The 21098-nt window shown below is 49.9% G+C and overlaps 1 protein-coding gene across 2 annotated transcripts in view; it reads right to left on the reverse strand.

The window, feature by feature from the left end:
• The window catches only part of EEIG1 (estrogen-induced osteoclastogenesis regulator 1), a 379290-nt gene that overhangs the window by 106337 nt on the left and 251855 nt on the right, over nt 1–21098 (reverse strand). For both annotated transcript variants that reach the window (XM_078646674.1, XM_078646675.1), the window contains one exon: nt 15234–15373. In XM_078646674.1, the coding sequence (XP_078502800.1) occupies nt 15234–15373 (140 nt within the window). The remainder of the gene's footprint in view (nt 1–15233; nt 15374–21098) is intronic.

A 21098-nucleotide genomic window follows, 5' to 3' on the forward strand; every position in this document is an offset into this window, starting at 1 on the left:
CAATGTTGGAAATGGGATCCCCGGCTGGCCAGGGCTTTCGCCAAAGTCAGTCAGAGACCACCACCCCCAAGTCAGGGCAAGGGAGTTACACGCCAAGATAACCCCTACTCACCCTCTAGGTAACGTGGCGCGAGCAGCAAGGCTAAACTTGGAGGCGATGTAGGCTAAGTATTTGCGCACGCACCCCAGCAACAACAACCAAAGGCCCACCACAAAGGAAACTCCACACAAGGTTATATAAAAATAGCCTTTGTATTACACCAAAACACATTAGAAAAAACACACACTTTACAATGTGCCAGAGGCACGGGCAGAATTTACAGGGGATATGTACAAGACAGGGCCACCTGGACCACTGTCAGGAATCGGAAGTAGCACTTTCAGAAATAGCACTTAGTACATAGAATATAGCACAAAATAGCACACAACCAGTAATCACTGGTAACCAGGATCTCGCTAGCACCACCTGCACTAGGGAGAAAACAACCACCTATGTATCACAATACCTGTAGGGGTGTAAGAGGAAAACACATGATGCAATGCATAACATTCATTCAGAGGTGTAAAGGAGGAAAACACATGATGCATCAACAATACATTCAGAGGTGTAAGAACAATTGCGCAAAATCACATTAGTCACCACCTGTGACTGTCCCTAGGCCAACTGGCCTCTCTAGGGCTAGGACGCCCTGTGTCCAAAGTTAGGGGGGGCCTAAACGTGGCAGCTGCCCACAAAGTGCTGGGCAGCTGTGTGAGGATGGGGCCACACGCTGGAGCCTCGCAGCAGGCTCTGGCCAAATCACTTGTGCCCCCTAGAGCCTTTCTGGGCTTGAGTAAATCAAAATGCCCCCCTTGAGCCTTTCAGGCTCAAACACCAAATGCGGCCGTCTCTGGAGCCTCTCTAGGCTCTGAAAATAACCATGGGACCCTGGAGCTTCGGGGCTCCTAACTACAAATATGGCCCGACGTTGGAGTCCCCCTCCTGGGAACTCGCAATCTCACAAATGCCCCTGGATCATTGGAGTCCCTCACGGGGGACTCTGAAAACAGTTAAGTGCCCCCAGGAAATGCCGGCAACGTAGGAGCCCCGCTCGTGGGCTCGGATACCAAGATATACCCCCTGAGCCTCAACAGGCTCTACACACCGGAGGTGGGGGCGTGGGCACCGGCAATGTGCCCCGACGGCCCCCCTTTCCCCTTCGGAGCTGCACTCACCGGTTCTCTTGCCGCCGGTCTTCTTTCTGGTGTGGCCCAGCGCGGGGTAGGCTCTCGCCTGGGTCTGGATTCAGTTACCGGTCTCCTCTTCACGGCAGCAGGCGGGGCTCCCCCTCGGTCCCGGGAGCCCCGAGAAGGCAGGCGCCGCTCTCTCTTCCTGGTTACAAGTCAGGTCCCGGGCCAGCAGCCAATCAGAGCGCGGCCCGGGAATGACGTCAGAGGTGTCCCGCAGTACCGCCCCCGGCCTGCCTGACTTCCTGGTCGGGCGCCGGGCAGCGGATGGAGCGATTTGCGGGCAAATGCCGGGTGGGCACCGGCTCTGGGGAATAAAGCGCTTCCAAGCGCAACAAGGGGGATTAACACAGCGCTCCCAGCGCTATATTCCGAAATAAAGGGCTCCTCCAATCACGGCGCTGATCGCCCGGCGAGCCTCCCGCAGCCACAGCCAATGGCAGCGCGGCTCCCGGGTGACGCCAGCAGCTGCTCCTCGGCTTCTCCCCGGCCCCGGGCTGCAGCAGGGATTACGGGGACGAAATCGAGGTGGGCACTCGAACTAAGTCACTTAAAAAGGTGAATCTGCGGCGTGGGCAGCCGCCAGCGAGACAATAAAGCGCTCCCAGGCGCTCCTCAGGAAAATGAAGCGCTCTTAAGCGCTAGGGGAGAAATGAAGCGCTCCCAAGCGCTAGCACAAAGTCCAGCAAAAGGTCCTCAGGGCAGACAGGGGCAAGGCTGGGCCCAGAGCCAGCACACTGGGTCTCCAGGCAGGGAGACACTCCAAGTGGCGGTCCTCTGGCCCAGCGACAGCAGCAGCAGCCCCCTCAGGATCCTGGAAGAGAACCACTTCTGTGGGGACACAGCCCCATTTTTATACCGTGCATTCCTTTGTTCAAGGGTGCAGAGTGGGGGCTGAACCAGTCGCAGCTGGTTCTTGAGTACTCTGTTTACCTCAACCACCCTCTCTATTCACTGGCAGGGCTTGGGTCATTAGACACACCACAGGGGGGCGGAGCCAGCATTGTGTGGGGAAAACCCAGCCCATCCAGGACACAGGTACACTCCTCCCACACATCACTCATGCTAATCTCCCACTCACCACCGGGCAGACCCATCCAGACTTCCTGGAGCCTGGCATGCCAGCCAGCTCCAGCCAATCACACGCCAGCACCCTCACAGCACACGTACAGCCATGTCTAGAAATGGCGCTTCCCTACTAGACACATACATGCTGCATACACCATCTCGCAGCATTCACTCTCACGAGTTCACACATACCAGACTCAAGCCTGTACACCCCACGCATCAGGAACTACCAGGGACACATACATTCCCCATGCATTCCTATGGGCGGGCAGGCCTAGCTCAGCACATGCACTCAAAGTGCGCACGCACTTTCCACTGGGACACAGTGAAAGTGCGCAGAAACCCAAAAATCACCATTGCCAGGTCACCATTTCACGCAAAAAGTCTAGGGGTGAACCTGCCCTAAGGGCCAAAGTCCAACAGTCGCCAAGGCCTGTTGGGGCTCCCGCCGGACACCGACTCCCTGGATATCAACATCTGACATGGGACAGCTTGTACACCGTTTCTGGTCGTCCTCAACATCACCTGGTCCACGTAGCTGCAAAGGCAAGAGCTCTGTCAACTCTCCTGCAGCAGTCGACATTGGTGGGCACTCAACTCTCGTGCCTCCTGATCTCTCCTGAGTGACCTAGATTCTCTCCCCTCCGCTTGCAGGTACTTCTCTACTTGAATCCGCCCTTGGATTACACCGGACTCTCCCAGATTCTTCACCAGCAGCATCTTGCTTGAAGTCCTCCATTGGTTCTACGGTGGTTCCCGATGTCACTTCATATTTATGCACCTGGCTTCCCTGGGGCAGGTAACCTGGTCTTCTGGGTATCCACAGGTGGGGTGACTCTTGAACAGTCCATCTTCCAGGGGATGTCTTCCAAGTCCTCTGGAAAGGGTCTTTTTTCCTAAGAATTACAACTGCGACTTTCCCATTGACTTACCTTGAGCACACGGTTGTGTATTCACTTAGCACACTGCCTCTGTGGGGTTCCTGCGTCCTCACCATTTTACTGTTACTAAGATCGCTTTGTGATGGTTCTGACAGTGGTCCCTGTGGCCCGGTCATGTGTAGATACTCCCTTGTGGATATGACCTAGTGCCAGGTGGCATTATGTATATTATGTGTTTACTATTCTAATGTGTTTGGAGAATACAAAGGCTATTTTTTATATAACCTTGTGTGGAGTTCCTTTTGTGGGGGGCCTGGGATGTTGTTGCTGGTGGGTGCGTGCGCAAACACTTAACTTACATAGCCTCCGGGATAAGCCTGACTGCTCGTGCCAAGCTACCAAGGGGGTGAGCAGGGGCTGTCATGGCGTGTGACTCCCTTGCCCTGACTAGAGTGGTGGTTTCTGCCTGGCTTTGGCGCAAGCCTCAGCCAACCAGAAGCCCCATTTCTAACAACGACACAATATGCTATCAGACATTGCAGGCTCATGAAGATGGTGGCATACCACACACCCCAGGATCATGACACATTATGCTATCGCACGTGGCTCATGAGGATAGTGTCATACCACACACCGCTGGATCAGGACACACTATGCTACCACACATTCATGAGTCAGGTTTCCGTCCCATTGTGAGATCCCTACTTCATCCCTTTTACACTACCTAAACCAAGCAGATATACCTATTCTAAGGTTCCGCCTAATCCAACGAGGAGCTCGTCAAAACTGGTCCCTGAAGCATGGATCAAATCACTGGTGGCTTTGACTCCAAATCTAAAGGGCAATTTAGTTGAAGTTTACACGCAATGGGGGAAAAATGGGAACAAAACCTAAAACAAATACTAGAAGAACCCTTTGGTTCAATACTCATCTAACTTCCCCGAAAAAAACCTGTAAGAAACTTGAGGGAAAATGGAGGAAGTATTACAAACGGAATATAAAACAACAATTATGCTCTACCATAATGAAATCAAGAACGCCTAGGCCAAATTCTATGATGATAAAATCAAGCGGACCTCAAACTCCCCCAAGGGACTAGTCAGGGTTGATAAAACATTGACCACAGTACACCAGGGTAATACTCTTCCGCAATCCACCAAAGGAAGATGCAACGAGTTAGCTGCCTTCTTCCAGAAAAGTGTTCTAGATATTCATGATTCGTTTCAGGGCAATACAGAAAGAGACCGTAGTTGCATAGAGGATATTAGGGAGAATCCGACCCCCCCAGTTTTAACAATTTTGTCACTGTTGAACGAGGATGATCTGCGCATCCTCATAAATGAGATTAAATCAAGATCCCCTCTAGAGCCAGCACCTCCCACATTTTATCTTAAAGGCAAGGATGTCATCCTTCCATCGTTAGTTGAGCTGCTCAACCACTCACTAGACTCACGAGAATGGTGGCATTCCACACACCGCTGGATCAGGACACACTATGCTACCTCACTGTTAGACTTGGCATCTTTTGGCGCGTTTCCCCTGAGCTTTTGCGTTCTGACCTCCCAGTTTTGATTCTTTTTGCTGGCGTAGTGCTTCTGTTCACATTTCTCACTGCTGATCAGTGGTAAAGTGCAAGTGCTCCTGGGGTAAATGGTGTTATGGATTGGTGTTTCCATGATTGGATATTTGATTTACTTGTTAGTCCCTAGTAAAGTGCACTGAGTGTGCCAGGGCCTGTGAATCAAATGTTACTAGTGGGCCTGCAGCACCGATTGTGCCACCCACGTGAGTAGCCCTAAAAAGGTAACTCAGACACGTCTGCGCGCAGTTTGTACTGCCATGTCGACTTGGCCAGTGTGCACACTTGCCAGTCCCTCACCTTCCCTTTTCTTACATCTCAGCCACCCCTGAGGTCGGCCCAAGGTTCCCCTGTGGCTCGGGTGCAGTGTATGTGAAACGTAGGACATTCCCTGGTGTGTGTGGCATGTCCTGATAGCTAATTACGGCCAATTTCGTTTTTCACTATTGCAAGGTTAGCTGTTCCCCATAGGACAGAATGGGGTGTTTGTTTATAACATCTTATGAATATAACTGGCCTGCGGAATTAGGTAGGAAAATAAAGTTTAGAATGCCTGAACTCAGAATCTAAAGATGCATCTTTTATTGAAGGTGATATTTACATCCGGTGTTTGAAAATACTACTTTTAGAAAGTAGGTATTTTCTTGCTCAGTCATCCCGTGTGCCTCTGTTGGAGTGTGGATTGCATGTCTGGGTTTTGGATGACAGAGGTTGGGGAGCAGGAGTGGCTCCAAATAGTCTAGGTGGGTCAGGGAAGGTCAGAAAAGACCTGGACTGCATATAGAGTAGGGGGAGGAGATTTCCTTTCACCCAAATAGACCTGGTCTGCCTCTGACATGGCCGTCTCCACCTCCTGCCAGGAAGCCACACCAGAGAAGGCAGAACTGGTCCTGACTGGGCACAGACACTTTCTGCCTAAGATATCAAAGGATTTTGGGATACAAAATTGGGACCCAACCCCTGAACTTCAGAACTCTTTTGTATCAAGAAGACTGCCAAGAAGAAGAGCCGGAGAAGCTGCGAAGAGGCACTACCACTTGGCTGTGTACTTTGCTGTGTTGGCCTACAGTGGCTGCTTCTGTCTTGGGCAGTGAAAGGACTGGACTGAACTTTTTGTAATCTACTTCTCCAAAGGCTGGAGGTAGAGCTTGCCCCCTGTTCACGAAGTCTCAGGAACAGCAAAGACTTCATGCTCTTTTGCCCTCAGCACTGGGGACTGCGTGTTTTGTGCTGCAACAGAGGAACGAGCGCTGCTGACTCCATATTTCTGAAGGCACCGCAGAGGGTACCGCCGCAACGCGACCCTGGTCTAACCGACGACACCTGTTGACGCAGCCACCGAGATGCTACTCGCACCGCGACCTGTAGGCACCGCCCTCTGCCCCACCTCACTTCACGACGCCTTGGTATACCCGACGCGGCTCCATGCCGAAATCTACGCCGCTGCTTGCACAGTGGTTCGAGGGCACCGCTCCTAAGTTACACGACGCACGGCCCTCAACCCGCACCGCAGCCTTGGCCTGCTGACACCGGCACCATCGACTACAGTTCGTCAGCCGGCGACAGCGCTTCAGCCACGACGATGCCGCTACTTGCACCGTGACCTGCCAGCACCGTGACGAGCACCGCCTTACACTCGCACCGCGACCCTGGTCTCACCGATGCCATCTGACACCATCACCAAGCTGCTGCTCGTACCACGACCTTAGGGCACCGTACACCACACCGCTGTACTTCGGACCTCAGCAACAGACGCCTGCCGACGCCAGCGCTCCTGACTTCAACAGAGGGGAGTTCGGTCTGCAACGTGTGTGGCTTCAAGGGCCCCGACGACTCCTGCAACGACGCCTGCGGAGGCTGTACTTTCGGAAGCTCAATGAGAGGTCGCTGACGCCCTGATTTTCTAAAAAGTACTGTTTGTGGCTCTTCCCGACACCGTAGCTGGCCCGCGATGCCGCAGTCAGCCAGAACTCTTTGGATTTGTTTGCTTACGACGTCGGAATAGCCCCGGACAGAGCTATTGTCATCAAGAAACTATTTTTTAAAGCATTTTTTGATAATTGAAGATTTTTAGGTACAGTATTGTGGATTTTTTATCGTTTCTGGTCTGGTCCTTAATATATAAAAATAATGGATATTTTTCAAAACTGGTGTGGTGTCCTTTTGTAGTGCTTACACTGTATTGCTGTTGGTTATGTGCAAATGCTTTACACACTGCCTTTAAGAGAAGCCTGACTGCTCGTGCCAAGCTATCCAGGGGTTGAGCAGGGGTTATTTTAGGAGTGTAACTCCCTTATCCTGACTAGAGTGGTGGTTTCTGCCCGACTTTGGCACATGTCCTAGTCGACCAAAAATCCAATTTCTAACACACACATTGCTGGCTCCTGAGGATGGTGCCATACCACACACCGCTGGCTCAGGAGACACTATGCTATCACACATTGCTGGCTCATGAACATGGTGGCATACCACACACCGCTGGCTCAGGAGACACTATGCTACCACACATTGCTAGCTCACGCTGTGACAAAGCTTCTTGCCTCATAAACATCAGGTCAGGTTGGTGGACATGGCAAGGATTAGACCCACAGGCTCCAAAACATTACAGGTCATCTCCTGCCTTAAGAGCTGTATGGATGTTCCACACCTTTGCCCTGGGCGAAACAGTTAGTGGGTGGCACTGAGTGCGGCTGGTGCTGAGGGAGGTCTTCATCTCGACCATGGGACATGCTGGGTGCGGGAGCTCTGGGAGCTTTTCATCTCTACCATGGGACATGCTGGGTGCGGGAGCTCTGGGAGCTTTTCATCTCTACCATGGGACATGCTGGGTGCGGGAGCTCTGGGAGCTTTTCATCTCGACCATGGGACATGCTGGGTGCGGGAGCTCTGGGAGCTTTTCATCTCTACCATGGGACATGCTGGGTGCGGGAGCTCTGGGAGCTTTTCATCTCGACCATGGGACATGCTGGGTGCGGGACATGCTGGGTGCGGGAGCTCTGGGAGCTTTTCATCTCTACCATGGGACATGCTGGGTGCGGGAGCTCTGGGAGCTTTTCATCTCTACCATGGGACATGCTGGGTGCGGGAGCTTCTGTTAGGTTATGTTAAACTTTCTTATAAAGCGCACATACACCGATTGGTTTCTTGGTGCTGAACTTATGGTATTGTTGGGACCCCATATATTTAGTTGTCTGCAGAATCTTGTTATAAGCTTGGGTAAATAGCCAAGTCTTAAGAAGCCTGCGGCATCTAGAGAATTCAGTGCAGGTTCTTATGTCTAAAGGAAGAGGGGTCCAGAAGCTCGGGCCAATACTGCAAACCTGCAGCCACCTATTGTTTCAGTTTGTAGGACGGAATGGTTAGAAAGTTCTTGTGGGCAGAGCGTAAGCTATGTGCAGGTAAATATTTCTGACCAAGTCTGGATGTAAATTTTGAGCTAGCACCATGCAGGGTTTTGAACATAAGGCAACAAACTTTAAATGCACATCTTTGTGGGATGGGAAGCCAATGTAGCTCTTTCATAGAAGAGAAGAAGAGGTGAGTTCCCATCTGGGTTGTTGGGATATCAGTCTGGCTGCCTGGTTCTGCACCATCCGCAGTCTTTTGGTGAGATAGAGTGGAATGCCGAAGTATAAAGAGTTGGCATAATCCAGGTGTGATATCACCATGGATAGGACCACCTGGATCAAGGCTTCCCCAGTAAGTAATCTCCTAATCTTTCTTACCTTCCTCAGTTGAAAGAAACAGGTGGAAGGTGGAAGTTACAGATCCTATCTGAGATTTCATGGTGAGGTCGCTATTGATGATCACTCCCAGACTTTTGGCTGAGGAAGAAGGGTTAGGTGGGGAGCCTAGGTCATTTGGCCAAAACTGCTTTCCAGGGGTTCAGGGGACCGCCTGTCAGAATCACTTCTGTTTTATCTGGATTTAATTTGGACTGATTGTTATTCATCCAGTCATGGATGTGTAGCATCGTTGCCTGGAATTCAGATATCGAATCAGGTGAATTATTGATAGAAAACACCAGTTGTAGATCAACTGCATAAGTATACGTGCACACCTTCCTGTTTTTCAGGGAGTGAAGTAAAGGAAGAAGGGAAAGATTGAATAAGTGAGGAGACAACGAGGAGCCCTGAGGAACTCCACATGTCGTTGCCATTTTAGGTGCAGAGAACTGGGAGAGACGCACTGACTGAGTACGTTCCTAGAGAAATGACTCAACCCAGCTGGACGTCACCCCCTTGATACCGGCTGCCCTGACACAGTCGATCAGGATGTCATGGTCGACTGTCAAATGCCGCGGACAAGTCCAGCAGCACCAAGGCCTGGGGGGAGCTCTTATAGACTTCCTTTCGAAGCGTATCCAGTACAGTGAGTATTACTGCCTCTGTAGAATGGGCTGGGCGGAACCCCGCTTGGTTAGGATCGAGGTAATCAGACTGCTCAATGCTCCATGGATGAATAACTGTTTGGCAGAAGATTCCTCACCCCAGCAGATCATATCCTGTTTTCTGGAGATCTTAAAAATTATACGGGCAGAATTATTTCGTCATCACAAACCTCGGAAACAGGAATCCAAAGGTTGGTTTAACTCAACCTGTCATAAAGCCTTATCCGCCCTAAAAAGAGCCCTTCACAGACAAGACAGAGACACTGATGAGATAGCCAAACTTAGAAGGGCCTACAAATTAGCACAACATAATCGTAAAAAGGAAATAAAGAAAAATCTCTGGGCCCAATTGCATGAGAGCTGCCTACGTAAAGACAGCTCCTTGTTTTGGCGCACAGTCAAATCACCCTTTTTGGTAGACGCCACAGCTTCTCAACACCTAGATGTGGCAGTGACGGCCGATGAATGGGTGGCTCACTATTCAAGGATATTTGGAGGTTCCTCCGTCGACACTATAACTGTGGCCCAGATGGAAAGCGAACGTATTGGGGACCAAATATTTCCGATTGACCTTTGTTTTGACCATAACGAGGTCATTAACGCACTATCATCTTCCAATACTGGTAAGGCACCCGGCCCTGACGGGGTTCCACTAGATTTCTTTGTAAGCAATATGGAACTCTGGTCACCCCTCGTCACCCAGGTAATGGCAGCAGTTACTAAGATAGGCCTAATAGATTCCTGGTCTTCTTCTATCCTGCTCCCAATCTTTAAGAAGGGCGAACGCAATAACCCAGCCTGTTACAGGCCCATCTCCCTCCTGGACTCCCTGGGGAAAGTCGCTGGCCGACTGATCTTGGAACGTCTCCAGGACTGGGCGTCTGGGAATAACATTCTCACAGACCTCCAGTATGGATTCCAGGAGGGACTTGGTACTGTTGAGCAGGCATTGAATCTAACCCTTCTTATAGGCAAATACGTAGGGGCAAAAGGGGGTAATCTGTATCTAGTTTATGTCTATCTTAGCGCAGCATTTGACTGCTTGATACATTATAGGCTGTGGTCTATTCTCAGTGAATTGGGGGTAGATCCTCTCCTTATCCAATTTCTCCGCGAACTCTATTCCAATGCTACTGCTTGCATGAGATATGGGATTGGCGGCGAACTATCCCCATCCTTCCCAGTAAACAAAGGAGTTAGACAGGGCTGTGTCCTGGCCCTCTTCTTATTTAATCTGTATACCAACGGGCTGGAATCGGCCATGTTAGCAGGGAGCCAGGACCTTCCATCTATCAATCACCGCCCTATTCCCACGCTACTCTATGCGGACTCTGTAATCCTAGCAAGAACACTAGTGCAGTTACAAAGACAGTTGGATAAATACTGTCAATTTATGCTTTCCCTGGGGTTGAAAGTAAATAAAAATAAAACCTTTGTTATGCACATCGGTCCCAAGGCGAAGAACCCTAAACCTGTTTTTATAGAACAAGCTAGATTGGAACATACCAGGGAATATCCCTACTTAGGAATTTTAATGGACGACCAATTATCCTGGAAACAAGCTATGATAAGTAAAAAGTTGCTCTATCAGAGAGCAACTTCAGCTCTTGTTTCCTTCTCGAGAAAATTGGGCAAACCTGCCCCAGCCGAGTTGCTTAAAATCTATCACGCCAAATGCCATAGCGTAGCAACTTATGGCGCTGGTGTCTGGGGCTACGCTCCCTTAGATAACTTGCAAAAGGTTCAAAACGGGTTCTTAAAATACATTTTGGCACTTCCTCAAAGTGCCCCAATATACGGTTGCCACATCGAGCTGGGCATCGACTACCTGACAGATAACATCAGATGCCAGCCGATCCTTTTATGGCACCGTATTTGGAATAAACCGCAATGTCATCTAACCCGTTCACTAATAACTGATTGCTTATCCCTGACAAATTGGCGTAAAATTCCCTGGTTATTTTACGTTTCCAATTTCCTCAAGGATTTGAACTGCACATCTTACTTCTCTGAGCCTACTTCGATATCAGACATCACCAGGAAGGCCCTGAAAAATCTCTGTTTAAACCACCTCAGAGATTTGCGTCTTTCCCAAGAAGTAATCAAACCATCTAATGTGCAGATCCTAATGGTCCAATCCTCTCCTGGTATGCAGCCATATTTAACTTACTTCTTAACCAACCATGAAAAATATGTTTTGACCAGGTTTCATTTTAATTCTTTTTTTCGCCTTGTTACTTTCCCCAATGAACTGAACTGGTCGCATGATTTGATTAAATGTCCCTGCGACGGAACATCATCCCAGTCCACAATGCACGTAACCTTGTTCTGCCGATATTACGAGCAACCCCGCAAGCGCTGGATTATTCCCCTTCTTCGTGAAATGGGCTTGAGAACCTGTCGGCCTGCTTACTTGGCCCTGCAGATACTAGATTCTCAATACGCCGCCAAATGTGTAGCCTGCTTCTTAAAATCGTGTTTAAAAATTTGCTGTAAAGTCTGAGCTACTGATTATACGATGCCATGCTTCCTTGTACACCAGTTTTAACAATCATTTTTTTACTAAATGCTTTTAAATGCTTAATAGTTTTTATCTGTTTCAAAACATTGTGATTTAAATATGTATTGCAATTGTATTTATGTACTTTTTATGGCTCTATGTGATAACCGAATAAAAGTTTTGATACCGAATACCGAATAAGTGAGGAGACAACGAGGAGCCCTGAGGAACTCCACATGTCGTTGCCATTTTAGGTGCAGAGAACTGGGAGAGACGCTCTGACTGAGTACGTTCCTAGAGAAATGACTCAACCCAGCTGAACGTCACCCCCTTGATACCGGCTGCCCTGACACAGTCGATCAGGGTGCCATGGTTGACTGTGTCAAATGCCGCGGACAAGTCCAGCAGCACCAAGGCCTGGGGGGAGCTCTTATCGGCTTCCATTCGAAGTGTATCCAGTACAGTGAGTATTACTGCCTCGGTAGAATGGGCTGGGCGGAACCCCGCTTGGTTAGGATCGAGGTAATCAGACTGCTCAATGAAAGCAGAGACATTTGGCCACATGAGATTCCAATATTTTGGCCAAATAAGGGAGCAGGGAAATGGGCCGATAGTTAGTCAAGGTCCCAGGATCCGCACCTGATTTTTTTAGCAGGGGGACAACTGTTGCTTCTTTAAAAGCTCTTGGAACACAGCCCTGTGCTAGAGTCATTAAGAAGTGCCAAGACTTTGTGGCGGGCAACTGTTGGTAGGTGATCCCAACTTTACTTTAGACAGAAGATTCAAAAATGTCTGTCTCTTGCTGAGAACTGTTCAAGGGAGCACGCATTTTCCAGCATTGAGGGTAATCCCGCAGCAGGAGGGCAGCGGGGAATACTGGCTTTTATTCTGACAATTTTGTCAATAAAGAACGAATTGAAGGAGTTACAAAAGGCTCGGCTGGGTGTAGATTTTAATGTAACTGTCAGGACTGGGTGATTCGTTCACAATGGCAAATATTTCTTTAGACCTGTTGGTAGAGCACACGAGAGAAGTAGACAGCCTTAGCTGAAGACATTGACTTTTTATACTCCTTCAGTTGGATCAAATAGCTCTCTTTTATTGTCTAAAGAATAGCTAGTTCTCCATTTCCTTTCGGATTGACGAAGTGCTAGCTTTTGGCTTTGTAAGTCAGGAGGGAACCATCCGTGTGCCTCGTGGCGTCTTGCTGATCGGATTGTTCTTATGTGAGGCGTGTTCATTGCTGGCCGCAGCGAGCCGTGCTGGGAGATTCTTCTCACTTGAAATAATTGACGTCTGGTGGGTGGGGACTGTATTTGCTACGGTGACATGGAAATGGGTTCTATTCATGTTGTTCCAATTCCTAGCTACTGATCTTTTTAGACTTAGGGATTTTATTATAGCAATTTCGTTGATAGTAAACGGAATTAAGGAGTGATCAGACCAAATGCAGGGAGAGACAGTCAGTGCAGATGATGTAATGTTAGCTGTACACACCTGGTCCAACGAGTGTCCCTTATGTGTTGCCGTAGTGATTTGCGGAGTAAGGTTTAACACACTAAGAAGATCGTTCCGTTTTTGGCACGGGGTCCGCCGTGTGTCGTTGGCCCAATAATTAAAATCACTGATCAGCAAAATGTTTGCATTGTTGGTAATTAGCTGAGCCAACTGTTCAGTCAGGGAGTGAGGAAACAAGGACTTATTCTTGGGTAGTCTATACAGAGGCACACAAATTAAAGGGGTCGAGACCGACTCCAGCTTCAGGACTAAACGGTCTACCGAAGGTAGATCAAGTGGGATTGAGTTTGTGAATTTTAGATCTTGGCGAACAATGGCCGCTGCTCCCCCTCCTACATTCCCTGGTGTGAGATTTGCCTGTAGGATATAATTGTTCGGGAGGGCTGCTGGAATGTCTGGGGCTGAGTCCTGTGACAGCCAAGTTTCCGTTAGGAATAGGGTGTCAGGGTGGATTGAATCCAGAAGGTTGAATATGTCAAGCTGAAAGCAAAAAAAGGGTGTTGAGGTAGAAGATGGTTAGTTCAGAGTCAGTGTGTCTGGTCTGTCTTTGGGTAGTGATTGTGGGATGGGGGAGAATGGTAATTTCAGGGAAGGAGGCCCTTGATTCCATGATTCCTTGTTTAGTGAGTCTAATATTAGTAAGGGGATTGAGAGAGTAGTTCCCAGAGGGCAGGAGTTTTCATTCTTGTGAGGAGTAAGAGAAAATTTGGGCATGATGGCTGGCCCCTGGTCCCGTTCAGGCACAAACAGGCGCAGACGGGCTTGCCTTTGGCGCGCCAGCGGCACGCCCGCTGCGCACGTCCGCACCATCGGGCGTTTTAAAGTTAATTCCGGTGGACGACTAGACCGCGACCCAATCGGATGTAAATTGCAGGCGGAAGTGAGGCAGAGAATGGTGGTGATGTGTCCGCCCTCCGTTCAATCGGCACAACAGACGGACGGACCGGGGTCGGCACTCACTGAAGACTAAGGACTGAGCAGCTGGTGTACAGGCTATCGGTAGGAACGAAGGTCTTTAAGCAGCCATGATTTTTTTTAAAATACAGCAATATCAAAACAAAGTTCTAAAACATGACACAAGTAAAATAAATCAATTGAAAGAGGCGAGAGGCAAGCGGAATGTAGCGGAGCGCCAGCAGGGCGTACTTAAGTCTCACGTCCTCTGGGTGGTGATGAGTGAGGGAGTTCTTTGCTGTTTCTCTGGGTGGTGATGTGTTTGGGAGCTCCTCGCCTCTCTCTTGGGGTGGTGATGTGTTTGGGAGCTCCTCGCCTCTCTCTTGGGGTGGTGATGTGTTTGGGAGCTCCTCGCCTCTTTCTCTGGGTGGTGATGAGTGAGGGAGTTCTTTGCTATTCCTCTGGGTGGTGATGTGTTTGGGAGCTCCTCGCCTCTCTCTTGGGGTGGTGATGTGTTTGGGAGCTCCTCGCCTCTCTCTTGGGGTGGTGATGTGTTTGGGAGCTCCTCGCCTCTTTCTCTGGGTGGTGATGTGTTTGGGAGCTCCTCGCCTCGTTCTTGGGGTGGTGATGTGTTTGGGAGCTCCTCGCCTCTTTCTCTGGGTGGTGATGTGTTTGGGAGCTCCTCGCCTCTTTCTCTGGGTGGTGATGTGTTTGGGAGCTCCTCGCCTCTTTCTCTGGGTGGTGATGTGTTTGGGAGCTCCTCGCCTCTTTCTCTGGGTGGTGATGTGTTTGGGAGCTCCTCGCCTCTTCCTTGGGGTGGTGCGGTCTGTGAGAACCTCACACTTCTTCCCCTGCATGGCACTGAGTGTGAGTGGTGCTGGAGTGGGAGCTGCCCACTGTTTCTGCTGCTAGCTGCTGAGGCTTTCCTAGCAGTGTAGCGACCACCTCTGTCCTTAGAGCCAATCACCACTGCTTCGCCTCCCTCCTCATGTGCTCTGGTGGTGAGAGTGAGTGTTGGGGAAGTGGGGAGTGTGAGTATAGAACCTCTTAAGTGAGAGGGAAGCAGTCATTACAGAGGGTACAAATAAAAGGATGATTGCACGCATAGTTCAAGAGCTACTGGTAGGGCTGTGCCTCCACAGACCACCCACCAGGAGACGAGTCTGAAGTACCTACCCACGCTGAGCATCGCAGGGCGGCTCCTGGCCAGGCGGACAGTGCCCGAGGCGGCCGGAGAGGTCCCCTCTCCCTTACAGGTCATTTGCAGGGAGGAGTCCTGTCCGGGGTTCGAGACAGACTTGGCTGTTGAGGGAGGCCTGGAAAACAAAAACAACACATTTGGTAACTTTCCGAATGCACTTAACGTCAGACACCAAAGTTGTCACTCCAAAATCCTCCCCTTTCATTATGAAACAACCAGGAATAGACAAGAAAGCTACCTTTGGTAACACTCTTTCTGCTGGAAACTCTATTTATATTTGCAGGTCCTCAGCTTGTGAGGCTCTCCAGCTCTCAGACTGGATTGGGAAACTCTTGCAAAGTTCTTGCATGATGGCTTGGGCTCCACCAAACCCCATCGTGACATCAACTCGTCACTGGACACAACAACACAAATCTGCATGAAGGCACTACTCCTGCTTGCCATCAGTTTAATTAATATTCCTTTCTGTGCTTTCAGACGCAGAGCAAAGCTGACAGATTGAATCTCAGCAGGCCACGTGTCACCCTACCTTGGGGCTCAGGAAGTGGCAGGCTGTGACGAACCTGCAGTGAGACAGAGTGTCCACTCGAAAGAGCGGTACCGAAGGGAAGTAACTTGTCCTTCTGATGGATACTTCAAGCACAGGTTCCTTACCTTGTGACTCAAAACCAAAGAAATGTCCTTCTGAGGAAGAGCTGCTGGACCGAGCACGTGAAATGGACCTCACTGTGGACTTGTGTATCAATGTATTAGGGCCTGCTGAAAGTATGCACCAATGCCCACGTCTGCCTGGTGACAGTATGGACCAATGCCCACGTCTGCCTGGTGAAAGTATGCACCAATGCCCACGTCTGCCTGCTGAAAGTATGCACCAATGCCCACGTCTGCCTGGTGACAGTATGCACCGATGCCCACGTCTGCCTGGTGACAGTATGCACCGATGCCCACGTCTGCCTGGTGACAGTATGGACCAATGCCCACGTCTGCCTGGTGACAGTATGGACCAATGCCCACGTCTGCCTGGTGACAGTATGCACCAATGCCCACGTCTGCCTGGTGAAAGTATGCACCAATGCCCACGTCTGCCTGGTGAAAGTATGCACCAATGCCCACGTCTGCCTGGTGACAGTATGGACCAATGCCCACGTCTGCCTGGTGAAAGTATGCACCAATGCCCACGTCTGCCTGGTGAAAGTATGCACCAATGCCCACGTCTGCCTGGTGAAAGTATGCACCAATGCCCACGTCTGCCTGGTGAAAGTATGCACCAATGCCCACGTCTGCCATGAAAATACCAACAATAAATAAATTGGTAGAGCGATTTCTCAGGGCCCCAGAGGAGCCCTTTTGGGTCCAAGGCACAGCACAGCTGGGTGCAAAGGGCGGTCCTTCGACATAAGATGCTCTCGGGATGGTCTTTTCTTTCTTTGCAAACCCAGCAGACAGCGGATCATCATCCGCAGGAACTCGGAGTGCTATTCCTGTACATGCCAAGGACGCACTGTGGGTCGAACTAATGCAGCCTCTACGCCTCCTATGACTGATATGGCAGAAAAAACAGTGTGGGAAGAAAGGTGAACCGCTGCTCATGAAAAGCTACTACGCAAACAAATGCGCCGGGTATGCCCAGACGTGGGTCCCTTGCTCACTTTGCCACTGGATTCACGCTAGCCTGGCTTATGAAGGGTGTTACCCACAAACCGGTCCCAGGATCTTTGTTTCCAGTCCAGGGAGGACCTGGCTTAGCAGTTCGGCTCGACTGTTCCCATGAGGCACAGGGTCAAGACTGATTTGCATATCGCCATGTCTGAACTGGGGTGGCTTGGTGAGCAGAAGAATGATGGATTTAACCAAAATCTCTAGACTGCGCGGGAATGTTTTGAGTTGTTCTGCATTCCGTCCATCATTTGTCTGTCTTTTCCTTTCTCTGCTGCCAGACACAACTTATATCCAAAGACACTGCTGCCAGACGCAGCTTATATCCAAAGACACTGGAGCCAGACGCAGCTTATATCCAAAGACACTGCTGCCAGACGCAGCTTATATCCAAAGACACTGGAGCCAGACGCAACTTATATCCAAAGACACTGCTGCCAGACGCAGCTTATATCCGAACACACTGCTGCCAGACGCAGCTTATATCCGAACACACTGCTGCCAGACGCAGCTTATATCCAAAGACACTGCTGCCAGACGCAACTTATATCCAAAGACACTGCTGCCAGACGCAGCTTATATCCAAAGACACTGCTGCCAGACGCAGCTTATATCCAAAGACACTGGAGCCAGACGCAACTTATATCCAAAGACACTGGAGACAGACGCAGCTTATATCCAAAGACACTGCTGCCAGACGCAGCTTATATCCAAAGACACTGGAGACAGACGCAGCTTATATCCAAAGACACTGCTGCCAGACGCAGCTTATATCCAAAGACACTGGAGCCAGACGCAACATATATCCAAAGACACTGGAGACAGACGCAGCTTATATCCAAAGACACTGCTGCCAGACGCAGCTTATATCCAAAGACACTGGAGACAGACGCAGCTTATATCCAAAGACACTGCTGCCAGACGCAGCGTATATACAAAGACACTGGAGCCAGACGCAGCGTATATCCAAAGACACTGCTGCCAGACGCAGCTTATATCCAAAGACACTGGAGACAGACGCAGCTTATATCCAAAGACACTGCTGCCAGACGCAGCTTATATCAAAGACACTGGAGCCAGAAGCACCTTGTATCCAAAGACACTGCTGCCAGACGCAGCGTATATCCAAAGACACTGCTGCCAGACGCAGCTTATATCCAAAGACACTGCTGCCAGACGCAGCTTATATCCAAAGACACTGGAGACAGACGCAGCTTATATCCAAAGACACTGCTGCCAGACGCAGCGTATATCCAAAGACACTGGAGCCAGACGCAGCGTATATCCAAAGACACTGCTGCCAGACGCAGCTTATATCCAAAGACACTGAAGCCGAACGCAGCTTATATCCAAAGACACTGGAGCCAGACGCAGCTTATATCCAAAGACACTGCTGCCAGACGCAGCGTATATCCAAAGACACTGCTGCCAGACGCAGCTTATACCCAAAGACACTGGAGCCAGACGCAGCTTATATCCAAAGACACTGGAGCCAGACGCAGCTTATATCCAAAGACACTGCTGCCAGACGCAGCTCATATCCAAAGACACTGCTGCCAGACGCAGCGTATATCCAAAGACACTGCTGCCAAACACAGCTTAACCAAATCTCTAGACTGCGCGGGAATGTTTTGAGTTGTTCTGCATTCCGTCCATCATTTGTCTGTCTTTTCCTTTCTCTGCTGCCAGACACAACTTATATCCAAAGACACTGCTGCCAGACGCAGCTTATATCCAAAGACACTGGAGCCAGACGCAGCTTATATCCAAAGACACTGCTGCCAGACGCAGCTTATATCCAAAGACACTGGAGCCAGACGCAACTTATATCCAAAGACACTGCTGCCAGACGCAGCTTATATCCAAAGACACTGCTGCCAGACGCAGCTTATACCCAAAGACACTGGAGCCAGACGCAGCTTATATCCAAAGACACTGGAGCCAGACGCAGCTTATACCCAAAGACACTGCTGCCAGACGCAGCGTATACCCAAAGACACTGGAGCCAGACGCAGCTTATATCCAAAGACACTGGAGCCAGACGCAGCTTATATCCAAAGACACTGGAGCCAGACGCAGCTTATATCCAAAGACACTGCTGCCAGACGCAGCTTATATCCAAAGACACTGCTGCCAGACGCAGCTCATATCCAAAGACACTGCTGCCAGACGCAGCGTATATCCAAAGACACTGCTGCCAAACACAGCTTATATCCAAAGACACTGCTGCCAGACGCAGCTTATATCCAAAGACACTGCTGCCAGACGCAGCGTATATCCAAAGACACTGGAGACAGACGCAGCTTATATCCAAAGACACTGCTGCCAGACGCAGCTTATATCCAAAGACACTGGAGACAGACGCAGCTTATATCCAAAGACACTGCTGCCAGACGCAGCGTATATACAAAGACACTGGAGCCAGACGCAGCGTATATCCAAAGACACTGCTGCCAGACGCAGCTTATATCAAAGACACTGGAGCCAGAAGCACCTTGTATCCAAAGACACTGCTGCCAGACGCAGCTTATATCCAAAGACACTGCTGCCAGACGCAGCTTATATCCAAAGACACTGCTGCCAGACGCTGCTTATATCCAAAGACACTGCTGAAAGACGCAGCTTACATCCAAAGACACTGCTGCCAGACGCAGCTTATATCCAAAGACACTGCTGCCAGACGCAGCTTATATCCAAAGACACTACTGCCAGACGCAGCTTATATCCAAAGACACTGCTGCCAGACGCAGCTTACATCCAAAGACACTGCTGCCAGACGCAACTTATATCCAAAGACACTGCTGCCAGACGCAGCTAATATCCAAAGACACTGGAGCCAGACGCAGCTTATATCCAAAGACACTGCTGCCAGACGCAGCTTATATCCAAAGACACTGCTGCCAGACGCAGCTTATATTCAAAGACACTGCTGCCAGACGCAGCTTATATCCAAAGACACTGCTGCCAGACGCAGCGTATATCCAAAGACACTGCTGCCAGACGCAGCTTATATCCAAAGACACTGCTGCCAGACGCAGCTTATATCCAAAGACACTGCTGCCAGACGCAGCTTATATCCAAAGACACTGGAGACAGACGCAGCTTATATCCAAAGACACTGCTGCCAGACGCAGCGTATATACAAAGACACTGCTGCCAGACGCAGCGTATATCCAAAGACACTGCTGCCAAACACAGCTTAACCAAATCTCTAGACTGCGCGGGAATGTTTTGAGTTGTTCTGCATTCCGTCCATCATTTGTCTGTCTTTTCCTTTCTCTGCTGCCAGACACAACTTATATCCAAAGACACTGCTGCCAGACGCAGCTTATATCCAAAGACACTGGAGCCAGACGCAGCTTATATCCAAAGACACTGCTGCCAGACGCAGCTTATATCCAAAGACACTGGAGACAGACGCAGCTTATATCCAGACACTGCTGCCAGACGCAGCTTATATCCAAAGACACTGCTGCCAGACGCAGCTTATATCCAAAGACACTGGAGCCAGACGCAGCTTATATCCAAAGACACTGGAGCCAGACGCAGCTTATATACAAAGACACTGCTGCCAGACGCAGCTTATATCCAAAGACACTGGAGCCAGACGCAGCTTATATCCAAAGACACTGCTGCCAGACGCAGCTTATATCCAAAGACACTGCTGCCAGACGCAGCTTATATCCAAAGACACTGCTGCCAGACGCAGCTTATATCCAAAGACACTGGAGCCAGACGCAGCTTATATCCAGACACTGCTGCCAGACGCAGCTTATATACAAAGACACTGCTGCCAGACGCAGAGTATATCCAAAGACACTGCTGCCAGACGCAGCTTATATCCAAAGACACTGCTGCCAGACGCAGCGTATATCCAAAGACACTGGAGCCAGACGCAGCTTATACCCAAAGACACTACTGCCAGACGCAGCTTATATCCAAAGACACTACTGCCAGACGCAGCTTATATCCAAAGACACTGGTGCCAGACACAGCTTATATCCAAAGACACTGCAGCCAGACGAAGTTTACATCCAGACACTGCTGCCAGACGCAGCTTATATCCAAAGACACTGCTGCCAGACGCAGCTTATATCCAAAGACACTGCTGCCAGACGCAGCTTATATCCAAAGACACTGCTGCCAGACGCAGCTTATATCCAAAGACACTGCTGCCAGACGCA

The sequence above is a fragment of the Lissotriton helveticus genome, chromosome 5_2, assembly GCF_964261635.1.
Source record: "Lissotriton helveticus chromosome 5_2, aLisHel1.1, whole genome shotgun sequence".
Lineage (NCBI taxonomy): Eukaryota > Metazoa > Chordata > Amphibia > Caudata > Salamandridae > Lissotriton > Lissotriton helveticus.